Genomic DNA, 11,566 nt, shown 5'->3' with positions numbered 1-11,566 from the left:
GTCAATGGTAGATAGTTAAAGTAAATTAAAATAATTACAGATCGGTATCCACTGAATGACGGATTAAATCATTAAAAAAAACCGGGGGACTGTTTCATGAAAGTTGTCAGCTCCGACAATTTCTGTGAAATCCTTGATTTTGATTGGCTGTGAGGAACTAGCCTCTGACTGTTACTATGGTAACTGTCGGAGAAAGACAACTTCAGAGCTGACAACTTTCATGAAACAGTCCCCCGCAGGTTTCAATTTGTCTATACAATCGAAGCACTTAAATGGCTTAAGGAAACTGAATATTGTAGTTTATATTGGGATTGGCATGTATCCTATATTTATTTATTTTGGTAATATTTTATTTTCCCGTTTTAAAGATTGGGAGACTACGGAGGTTACCACGTAAATCAGAGTTCACCACGTCAGAGCTCCCCACCCACCCCGACTTTCTCGGTTCAAGAAGCCGGATGGAAGAAGAAAGAGGACCAGACACCCACAAAAAATAGAATCGGTTGTAAAATTATATTTGTCTGCTGAAAATAACCGTCGTAAGAATTCCTGTATGAAGACATTTTTACAGATTTGCCTGTGCATAGCAGTGCGTCCAACTTAAAAGGAAACCCGTCATCAAATGTTTAAAATATACCATGGAAAAAAAAGATTTTGTAGGCTATCATAATAATATAGGCCTAGACTGAGCATATATAGAGGGTGTTTCTAAAAATAAAAAAGGGGGTAACCCAAATTAAAATTTCAGCTTTTTCAAGAATGAATGAGTTAGCCTTATGATTTCTACTCTACATAACCATGGACCTGGTCCATGAAATAACTGAGTAACTCATCAACTTTAATTGGACACCTTTCTTGTGTCACAATTGTCAAGGGTCACAGAGTTATAGTCAAGGATGCTCCTAATCATAATATGATTTAAACATTTTTTTTTTAATCAGAAAGGCAAACAAAATATTGAAAATTTAATCACAAATCAGACGAAGAATAACAAAGTTATGGCACTTAAAAGACTTGCATTATTCCAGTGAAACCGTTCTTGGCATGTCTTCATGAATATTCAATGAGCAAACTGTTGATGTTATATCTCCACTTACTGTATGTAATTAGGTTTATTCAAAAATTTTCTCCCAAGAACTGAAAAAACTTGGATTGACAACTTATTTAGTGCATTAGGTATTCAATGTTGCACTGTATTTCATTATAAAGGAGACACAGTATTCCCACATGTATGAAAATGAAACAAGTGTGATTTCATGTAATAACAAAGAAAACGGAAATTGGGTATCTGACATCATCAGCCAACTTAATGAATATTCATGATGACGTTCATATATTTTCACAAAATATTACTAAATTTTTTTAATTCAATAACGCCGCTATTTTTATCCAATTTTGATGAAATTTTCAGCATTTTGCTAAGTATGTTTTACTCAATTTCTTTACACATAAATATTTTCAGCCCGGAGTAGCCCTTCAAAGGCGAAGATCACAAAACCTACAATTTCCAAGTTTTGGGGTTTTAATTTACATGCACGAAACCCACTTTGTTGTTCGTGAGGTTTTGGTTTCATCAAAGTTTTCCCTTAAAATTTCATGAAATTTTATCCCTTCTGCTTACTTTTTTTTCGAATGAATGTCACATAACTGGTGTCTAGTCGGAATTTTGGTTGAGCACATCTTTGTGACTTGCTGACATGTTTGTCATGTACAATAAACCCCCAAAACTTTGGAAAAGTAGGTTAGGTACCCTTCGCCTTCGAAGGACCATAACTCCATGACCAGTGACAATTGTAATGCAAGCAAGGTGTCAAATTAAAGTTGATGAGATGCTCAATTATGTAGAATAGAAGTCACAAGAATATAAATCATGTTTTCGTGAAATTTCTAACCTTTGAACTTTGGTTACCTTTTTTCCAGAAACAAATAGACTGTTTGGGGTATACAAACGAGAGGTGGTCCTTCTGTCATGTATGTGACATCACAAATCTTGGTCGCATTGCCAATTAGCGGATCCCCATGTAACGTTAGTGATTTCGACATTCAAGTGCTTATAATTTTCTTCTTTTTTTCTCAGCCTTTCATTGATTTGTTTGTTTGATTTCTACTTTTGCACACAAAGAATTATCAATATAATTCAATCATGTATATATCTAGGCGTATTGGTAAAGAGTAATAATTTGATTTGATATACCAATCAGCGTTTGATACCAATAACTTATTGAATAGCCAGAAGCAGAGGGGGAGGGGCAGTCATTGTGGATTACATCATCGTAATTGTTAGTGGCTATATCGCTGGTATGCATTAGATGCTACTACAGTGAACTCATTTGGGAAGTTGGAACTTGGAAGTTGGATCCCCTTATACAAAAAGTTGTAAGAAAAGGAGATAATCAGAAATGACGAGGAACGTCACAATGACGTTTCTTCGTAATGATCATAAATTTTTCATGATATTGATTTTTTTTCTGTCATTCTTTATTCTATTCTTTATAATTAAACAATTAACTTGACATCAAACATGTCAAAGAACGTTTCATGAAAGCTGTCAGTAATGGAAAGTTATCGCTCTTCAAGAGTTGCCATAGTTACGGTCAGCTAGACACGTGAGCTTCTTTCATCCAATCAAATCCAAAGAAAGTTGACAGATCTGACAGGGGGCAGGCATTGTGGAATACAGACAATAAAATACTGAAAAATCATGACATAAACGATTTGCGCACAAAACTCAAGAATGAATCTGAATCCACTTTAATTTAGAGATTAGTTGAGAAAAACTTGACAAATAGGCCTACAAACTTTGATAATGAGTCCTCCCTTTCTTACGCAAGGCCGTCTCGTCTAAAATTGAAACATACTTTTTCTGCGCAACTTGGTTTGACCAAGGACCAATCGTAGGGTCTGGTTTTACCATATAGGTTTGATTTAGCCTTGGACCCCGGGCTTGGACCCTATAGGGTCCATTTGAATTTCAATCTCGTCTTGCTCTCATCTATAAAGTAAAAGAACATATATGTCAATGACGCTGGAAATGTTGGAAAAAATGGTTTCTGTTTAGGGACACGCTGTTTATCATGTTTATCGCCATGTTTACGGTAATCTTCAAATTTCACTTCTATTTTAAAATGGCGGACACGATTATGATTCTAGAATTATCCGCCTATGGCTTTGTTCCTCCCCTTTCTCCATGGCAACACAACATCTTCCCAAACAGAGCTTCAATAAACATGATAAAGGATATCTTAATATGAGATCTTGTACTGATTCTCTTCTACGTCGTGAAAGCTGTGCGCTTTGTGCCCTGGAAACTGGCGCCATTTTGTTCATCACTGAGACAACACATAACAAGCGATTTGAAATTTATCAGTTTACACGGGGTTTTGTTTATTTATTAGTTGAGGATTTTTTTCGCTTTCGTCGCCTTACAACACAGAACCATCGTGAAGGTATTGTTGAATTGTACAGGATAAAAAGCACCTGGAGAACAGAACATTTTTTTGCTTAAAATCAAAACAAAAGAAAACAACCGGGCTTAATTTCGTTCAGGGTTTTTTTTTGCATTGTTTTGTGTTTCGCTTTCGTCGCCTCCTGCCGCAGAACTTATGTTGAGTTCTTGTTACGCTGTTCTGGACAAGAAACGCCTGAAAAACCACCATGGATAGCATCCTTGAAATCGGTCCAGAAGCGGAACAACTTCATTATGCCGTCGGAACTATTCTCATAGTCTGGTGTAAGTATCATTCTTTATATGCCTTTCTTTGAAAAATTACGCAACAAGAGAATACATGTAGTAACCAAATTGAATCATAAAAAGGCATAAGTATACCTTACGGACATATTTGATTTGATAATATGTTCAATCAACCATTCAGAAATTCTGATATCATATTCTCTGATTGGTTCAAATATTGATCTTGTAAAAATACAGGGGGAGTTGTTATCGTATATTTTATATGAACCTTTTCTAACATCCAAACAGTAGTACACTACAAAAACTCTGGTATTTCTGCACGGATGATCAATCAAAAAATTTTCTTGTCCGCTGTATCCGTTATGAATACGTTTTGTGTCCGTCGGCCAGTGGGACTATATGAGAACAAGTATGGAAAAGGGAAAAAAGAATATTGGAAACACACGAACAAAAATATGAAGTCATGGCATGTTGGAAGAGGATTCTCATTTTCCCTGTAATCATTATAAACAAGAAATATGGATGTCAATATCCTTTTATACTTTCCTTGCTGTAGTTATACAATAATAATAACACCAATAATAGCAATATTATTATCATCATCATCATTACCATTACTATTTTTAGTAGTAAAAGTAGTATTATTGTTTTATTACCATTATTGTTATCATTATAATGATTATTATTATCATTATTATCATTAGTATCGTCATCATCCTAATTGTTAGTGGTTATATTGCTGGTGTTCATCAGATGCTACTACAGTGAACGTCTTTGGGAAGTTGGAACTACTAACGATCCCCTTATACAAAAAGTTCATTGCAAGAAAAGGAGATGCTCAAAAATGATGAGTCACGTCACAGTGACGTTCCTTTTTAATAATCATAACTTTTTCATGATATGGATTTTTTACTGTCATTTTTTTATTTCATTCTTTATAATCAAACAATCAACCTGACACCAAGGAACGTTTCATGAACGTTGTCTGCAATGGCAAGTTAACGTTTTTTTCAACAGTTGCCATAGTTACAGTCAGACGCGTGAGCTTCTTTCATCCAACCAAATCCAAAGTAAAGAAAGTTGACAGATCTAACATTTTGTCGGACAACAAGCATGAAAAAATAATGTTCATGAAATGCTTCCGAGGGCGGACTTCACTTTTTAATTCATTCGAGTAAAGGAATAGATGTATTTGTTCTCGTTCATAAAGTGTTGATAGTTTCCGTCTTTTAATTTATTTTCTTTAATGTTTATTAAGGGGCTGGTGGTGTATTTGGGAATGCGACCCTTTTCGCTGTCTTCGCCAGATACCGGCAGCTGTGTAGTCCTGTCAATGTGCTTCTTTTAAGTCTGGGGCTAGCGAACCTTGGTAAGTATTATATATAACGAGAAATAAGGGGAGGGGGGGGGGCAGATGACCGGATGTCGATTGATTGAAAAGGGAGAACGGGGCAAAAAGGAAAAGGCTGGGAAAATGATGGAAAAGGGAAAACAAAAGGTCACGGATGGGGATTTGTTGAAAAGAAGAAACTAAGAAAGCATATTTTTGTATTTTCGTATTGGGGGGAATTGGGGGCATTTTTTAAAGCCCATCCCTGGTTATGTTTTAGGCATATTTGCAATCATATGTATCGTTACGTCTTTATTTCATAATTGATTATTTTTTTATTCTTTTGTTCTTTATTTATTTCTTATTTTTATTCTATTAATTTTTTCTCAATCATGAATTGGAAATAGCTACACGGCGCATGCAGGTTTTTCCTTTTGTTACTCTCTTTTTTTCTTTCTTCCCTTTTTTTGCTTTCACTAATTGATAATTACTTTCTTCTATTCAGTCATTTATGTATTTTTGTTTTAATCATTTTTATTTATTTATTCATTAATTTATGTATGTTATTTGTTCGTTTTCAACATTTTGTATTCATTCATTATTATTCTTTATTTTTTAGTTTTTACTTATGTTTTATTTTATATTTGTGTTTCCTTTGGAAGGGCCTATTATTGTTTTTAAACGGTATACATTAGATCTCTATACAGTCCGTTGTAATGATTTTAGAAAATTTTAGGATAAAACCAGTGGCGTAACAGACTGGGGCAGGCTGCTCCCCCCCCCCCCGGGGGGATTTCACCAGGAATATAAAATAAACGGGAAAAAAGATAAAGAGAGAAAGAAAGAAAGAAAGAAGGAAGGAAGGAAGGAAGGGAGGGAGGTAGGGAGGGAAGGAAGGAAGGAAGGAAGGAAGGAAGGGAGGGAGGGAGGAAGGAAGGAAGGGAAGGAAGGAACTAAGAAAAGGAGGAAGGAAGTAAGGGAGGAAGGGAAGGAAGGAACTAAAGAAGGAAGGAAAGAAAGAAATAAAGAAACGAAAGAGGAAAGAAAGTGGGGATAAGGAGGAAAGGGAATAGGGAAAAGACAACTATGAAAAACATTCCCAAACAGGAGAAAACTGAAGAAAAGCAGCTGAAAAGGAAGGAAAGAAGAATATGGGAGAAAGAACTATAATCATTCCGAAATACTAATACATTATCATGATTAGTAAGAAAGAAAAATGTATTAAGATTACAAAATGGCAAACAAAAGCAGTAAATGAAGGTTGAATTGAATGAGACAAAAGCTCAATTTAAAAATGAAGAAGAGTGACATGACAAAAAGAAAAGAACTTGTTGAAGACACGACCCGGCTGCCGAGGATTGGAAATACAGAATGGAAAGAAAGATCGACATATAACATTGTGCATGAAGTCCATTGATAAGCTTGCTAAATTTTATGCCAGAATTATCGCAATCAGGACAAAAAGGGTCCTTCGCCAAAGGCTAGACATATTTCCCTATTATACGTTATAATACGGTAGCTGCCCCAGACCCCATGCCGTACGGGCTCTTCTTCAATGGGCTCTAAATAACGGGCACTCTGCGTACTCTGGACCCTACCTGCATCAAGCTTTTATACGTTGAAGTACTGCACAGGGGGAGGGCGGAGGGTCACGCATGGTTACACAGCCAAGGGGAAATAAACAAAAATAAATGAGACAACGAAATTAAATGAATGGAAAACTATTTGCTGAATGTAATGTTAAAATTAATTTATCACCAAATTAGAATTTCATGTAAAAAGGCCCTTTGTTCTTGCTTGCTTCGCTCGATGGTGACTTTTTACTAATTTTCCCATATTTGCTATGTTGTGCCCCCTCAAAATATTTGGTTTACTATGCAACTGCGTAGAATTAATGTGTTGTGTAGAAACTATACCCGCAATTCAATTACAAAACGCAACCATCTAGTTTTAAATGGCTTTAACATCGAGAGGTACCGGGGGCTCCCCCCCCCGGATCACACCAGCAAAGCATTGGGACATGGCCTACAAAAGTTCTATTTCCAAGAACAAAAAAAAAAGAAAAGGAGAGAAGAGAAGAGCCAAGGGAAAGTGTAAGATATGATGTTATTTTCTGAATATCATGTCGAAATCTTTCTCAAACTTAGATTATCACGAAAATTTGATTTGTTTTTTCTCGCTCGCTTCGCTTCGCTCGCACACGCACACGTGCCTTACTGTGCCCCCTCTTGTATGACTCATTACGCTATACTGAAGCACAGAGTTTTGGCCTAATAATGCTTGCGCACAATAATGAAAAAAATCCTAATCACAGTGGCGTAAAGACCAAGAAAAAAGAGAAAAGACAAGGAAAGAGAGAAGGGTGAAATATAGTAATTTCTGAATAGGCCTATTATGTCAAAATCTATCATAAGATATGATTTTTGTTATAAGATGCCGAAATTATTGCTTGCTCGCAACTGTTATTTTTCTAAATAAATTTTGTCAGATACGCTATATCTGGTCCTCTCAAAATGTTTGCCTCATTACGCCACTGCCTGTTCATACCACGATATGACCGGAAAATTTTTAGCTCTAGTTCCACCCCCCCCCCGGCCATCGACCCCTGATACGCCCCTTGATATAACTTTTTTTTTTAATTATGAAATGTTTCATTTTGTTATTCTTCTTCTGTAGGAATGACTGCATGCTGTATTCCTCTCTCAACCACATCAAATTTCATCCAGATATGGATCTTTCGGTGGGAAGGCTGCAAATTCTATGGCTTTTTCTTCATGTTCTTTGGTTTAAGTGTTATCGGTAATACCGTCATACTAGCAGTTAGCCGATATCTTATCGTCTGTCGAGGAGAACTTGGTAAGATAATTTCAGAGCTTCTCCTTCTATCGTATTAGTTTTTAACACCGTTTATTTATTTATAAAAAAATTAAGTTTGTTCGTATGGAACCACAACGTTTAACAGATAATTGATGATAATGTAGACTAATTAATGTTTAATAACTGATTTTGTCCTACTCCTTTAAGCAGTATAACCAAATATGTCAAAGAATTTATTCAATTTCGTTGAACGATATGTATGATTTTGTACCAGACTAAATGAGAGAAAGTAATAAATTTTTTTTTTTAAAGGCACAGATCCAACAGGCGTCGGGGAGATATGCCCCACTCCCATTTCCTCCATTAACGGTTCTGGCCTCCCTGCGAAGACAACGCCCCCCTATTTAAGTGAGCGTTAAATTTCATCGTTTCCTTTGGCGTATAGACCCGGCATTTTCTTTTATCATACCTGTTTGGGAGGAAAATGTGACTATATGGGGAGTGGTACCCCTTTTTTGTTGTTGTTGAAAAGGCTTCTTGTGAAGGTTTTCGTGAGGACAATCACTGCAAGATCCAGGGGGAGGGGGGGGGGGCAAGGCCGACCCGTGCCCCTGAGAGACACAATTTAAATTTTTAATGTAAAAAATAACGTTTGAATAGAAGTGAAGACTTTTCTGCTTGTCACACTTTTTCATGAACGAAATGTCCTTGATTTTTGGTTGAAACCTTTTCTTTATTTTTTGCGTGTCAAATGTTTTTCCTCAGGAATATGTGCCCCCCCCCCCTCCTCCCTTTTGGAAAATCATGGATCCGCCCCTGATGACAATATCAAGGCCTTAAGGGCTGAGACATCACCTCTTTTACTTGTATTTCAAAAATAGAAAGAGAATACCAACATTTTTTTTTTTTTTTTTGGGGGGGGTACAAAAGCCATGTGAGAACTGAACTAATATCTTACTTCCCTCTACAGGCCTATTGTAGAAAAACGTTTTTAAATTATAAATAGAAATATCGATATGATTTCTCATTTTTATTCTAAAAATATGGTCTCTTTTTGTTATTTTTTCTTTGTCTCCCTTTTTTTGAAACGCAGCTCAACAGTTGACCTTTTCGCATTACCGTTACTTCGCGATGTCGGCCTGGGTGAATGGGCTCTTCTGGGCCGTCATGCCCATATTTGGCTGGAGCCGTTACGACATCGAAGCGCCTCTCCAGACCACGTGCTTCGTCGACTGGCAGCGCACCGACCTCTCCTACGTGTCCTACATCATCTCGTGGTTCGTTGTCAACTTCGTCTTGCCTCTGTCGCTGATGGTGTTCGCCTACGTCAGCGCCTTTCTCATGAGACAGGAGGGGCAGTTCGCTGATCCCATACGCAACAATGAGCCCTTGCCTTCGAATGTGGACTGGGCGAGCCAGCCCGAGGCTCACTGGGTAAGATAGCAATCTGAAATATATCGAGGGATGGCGTGACAGGGGTCGTGTACCCCCACCCGTCCCTTTAAAAAGCGAGAGAAAGACTTCTTTTTAATGGACATTTTAAGCCGTTTAATGAATAGGATGCATGGGTATTAAATGCAAGCACAAAGCGCGAACCAACATTTTTAAAATAACTGTCATGAAAAGAAGATTTTAAGTAGTTTGTTACAATTAATCTAGAAGTGTACATAAAAAATTTATGTAATTTCTCTTTGCTCTGCGGTTTTATGTAATTTTGCTTATCATTTTTTTCATTTTAATAATGCATATGCATGTTTTTTATGTGTTACTGTAATACTTTTAAATATTTTCGTAATGTCTCACCTTTACATGTTTTTTTAAAGTTCACGGTCTTGCTGAAAATCAGTCTGTTATGACTGAATGTCAGTTTTACCGTGATTAAATGAATAAAATACAATACATATCCCCGGTATTGATCTCACGAATCAAAACGCGAGCAAGCAGCGCTAGCTGATAAGCTTTAACAATCGGATATGAAAAGGGATATTATTTAGAACTTCATATTGCATACGAAGTTGATACCCACTTCACAATCAAATAATGTGAACGCGCGTAGCGCGAGCTTAATAACATTGGTATTTAGACCATAAAACGAATCATTTTTCCGAGCACCCTTTCAAAATCATTTTTGTAAATCAGACAAAAACTATCAAAGCTCGACGTCCGAACTTAAAAATGTTTTATGTAGCATATTTTATTATATATTTCATCTTATTGAGCAAGATATGTATCTCTTGGAACAGGCAATGCGAGCGCGAACGATTTTTTTATTGTGACATGAATGGGTCCCCCCCCCCAAGTCTCCAACTCACCTTATTTTATTCACTCGTCTTCCTCCTCTTTTTCCTCATCTCATTTCCCTCCCCCCCTTGGGCCGCCAATAGCGGGCCACAGACCCTCCCCTGGATCCATTATGGTTCTGTCCAGCAGGGCCCTTGCATAGTGATATTTCAAAGCTTGTGATTTATCGGTCGTTTTTTCATTCTATAGGTCGGTACGTAACCGTTTGTCATCTGACTTCTCTTTCGTTTTTTCATACCAGGTCGGTATCGCCACCGTAGTCGTCTTCGTGCTCTCCTGGCTTCCGTACAGTGTTGTCTTTCTCCATGCCATCGCGGAAAACATCGGCGACATGCCTCCAAACCTTCCCATCATCGCTCCGTTGTTCGCCGAGATCACCCTCTGGATCCATCCCATCCTATTCCTGGTCTTCATCAAAAAGTTCCGCTCGTACGCCGCCATGATGATCTGCTGCCGTACCGAAGTCGAAGAGATCGAAATAAACCCGCAGGCCGACAACAGCCATCGTACGTCGGAAACGCGACGGTTCGCCGATCATTTCGTCTAGCTCGGCGGCGACCCGATTGCGTTGTCGAGGTAAATGTAGTTCATGCACCTATTGTGCATTGTACCAACGCTATTTTTCCTTATGAAAACCAAAAACACGAGGTGAGCGTTCCCGCATGCGTAGAACGAGAATTCCTTATTCTCCAGATAATGAAACTTCCCTTCTTAAATCATTAATATCATCAATATCATGTCACTTTTACGTTCTGATCGCCCCCACGTTTCATTCACAATAGTTAATGAATAATTTGCTTCTGTACATGTTGAAGGGAAATGAAAATAAACAAATAACAAGAAACAAAATGATGTGAGCTTCAAACGAAACGAAGCATGATGATTTCATAAAAAAAGGACCATAAAGAAAATATGAAGATATCTGTTAATTTCTACTGGAAATAATTTCCTGAGATTTGTAATGTAAAATTGCTGCATTTTTAAATTGCATTCTAAAAATTCGCTTTTCTTTAACATTTATATGTCAAATTGATTCTACATTGCTTCCTCCACAACGTATTATGTTTATGTTATACATGTACTTTCTGTGATTTTTTTTTACACCCTATTAGGTAAAGATATTTCAGCCCCTCTCACAACCGGGGAGGGGGACCGAGCATCACCCTCTTGTACAATGTATCTGCAAAATATTTGGGTCAATTTTCTTTTTAAAATATCATTTTAAATTGATTATGAATCAATTATGCTAATTTGTACAGAAAATCATTAATATGCTGTAATTTATTGAATAGAGCCCCTAACATTCTCCACTCTGGTATTGACATTCTTTGTGAGATTGTTATCAAATGTTTTGTTAATCAAAATGGGCATGAAACTCTTTCTTTATCTGTCTTACCATGACATCTAACTTTAAAGAGTAAAATTCA

The 11,566-nt window shown here is 37.0% G+C and overlaps 1 protein-coding gene across 1 annotated transcript; it reads left to right on the top strand.

Annotated features, from left to right (window-relative positions):
- Nucleotides 1-3,168: 3,168 nt before the first annotated feature.
- LOC121432069 (visual pigment-like receptor peropsin) lies at nt 3,169-11,174 on the top strand. The gene is made up of 5 exons (XM_041629911.1): nt 3,169-3,730; nt 4,950-5,060; nt 7,698-7,877; nt 8,932-9,272; nt 10,381-11,174. Exons 1-5 carry the CDS (start codon nt 3,655-3,657, stop codon nt 10,684-10,686), a joined length of 1,014 nt encoding a protein of 337 aa, XP_041485845.1. The 5' UTR covers nt 3,169-3,654; the 3' UTR covers nt 10,687-11,174.
- The last annotated feature ends 392 nt before the right edge of the window (nt 11,175-11,566 follow it).

The sequence above is a fragment of the Lytechinus variegatus genome, chromosome 18, assembly GCF_018143015.1.
Source record: "Lytechinus variegatus isolate NC3 chromosome 18, Lvar_3.0, whole genome shotgun sequence".
Lineage (NCBI taxonomy): Eukaryota > Metazoa > Echinodermata > Echinoidea > Temnopleuroida > Toxopneustidae > Lytechinus > Lytechinus variegatus.
Note: the sequence above shows the minus strand (reverse complement) of the source record. Positions and strands in the feature narration are given on the sequence as shown.

What these genes read in the sequence shown, in the direction of transcription:
- LOC121432069 (XM_041629911.1), top strand. Translation starts at nt 3,655, where the DNA reads ATGGATAGCATCCTTGAAATCGGTCCAGAAGCGGAACAACTTCATTAT. An exon ending in TCTGGGGCTAGCGAACCTTG is followed by an intron (nt 5,061 to 7,697) that starts GTAAGTATTATA and finishes CTTCTTCTGTAG; the next exon opens with GAATGACTGCATGCTGTATT. An exon ending in GCCAGCCCGAGGCTCACTGG is followed by an intron (nt 9,273 to 10,380) that starts GTAAGATAGCAA and finishes TTTTCATACCAG; the next exon opens with GTCGGTATCGCCACCGTAGT.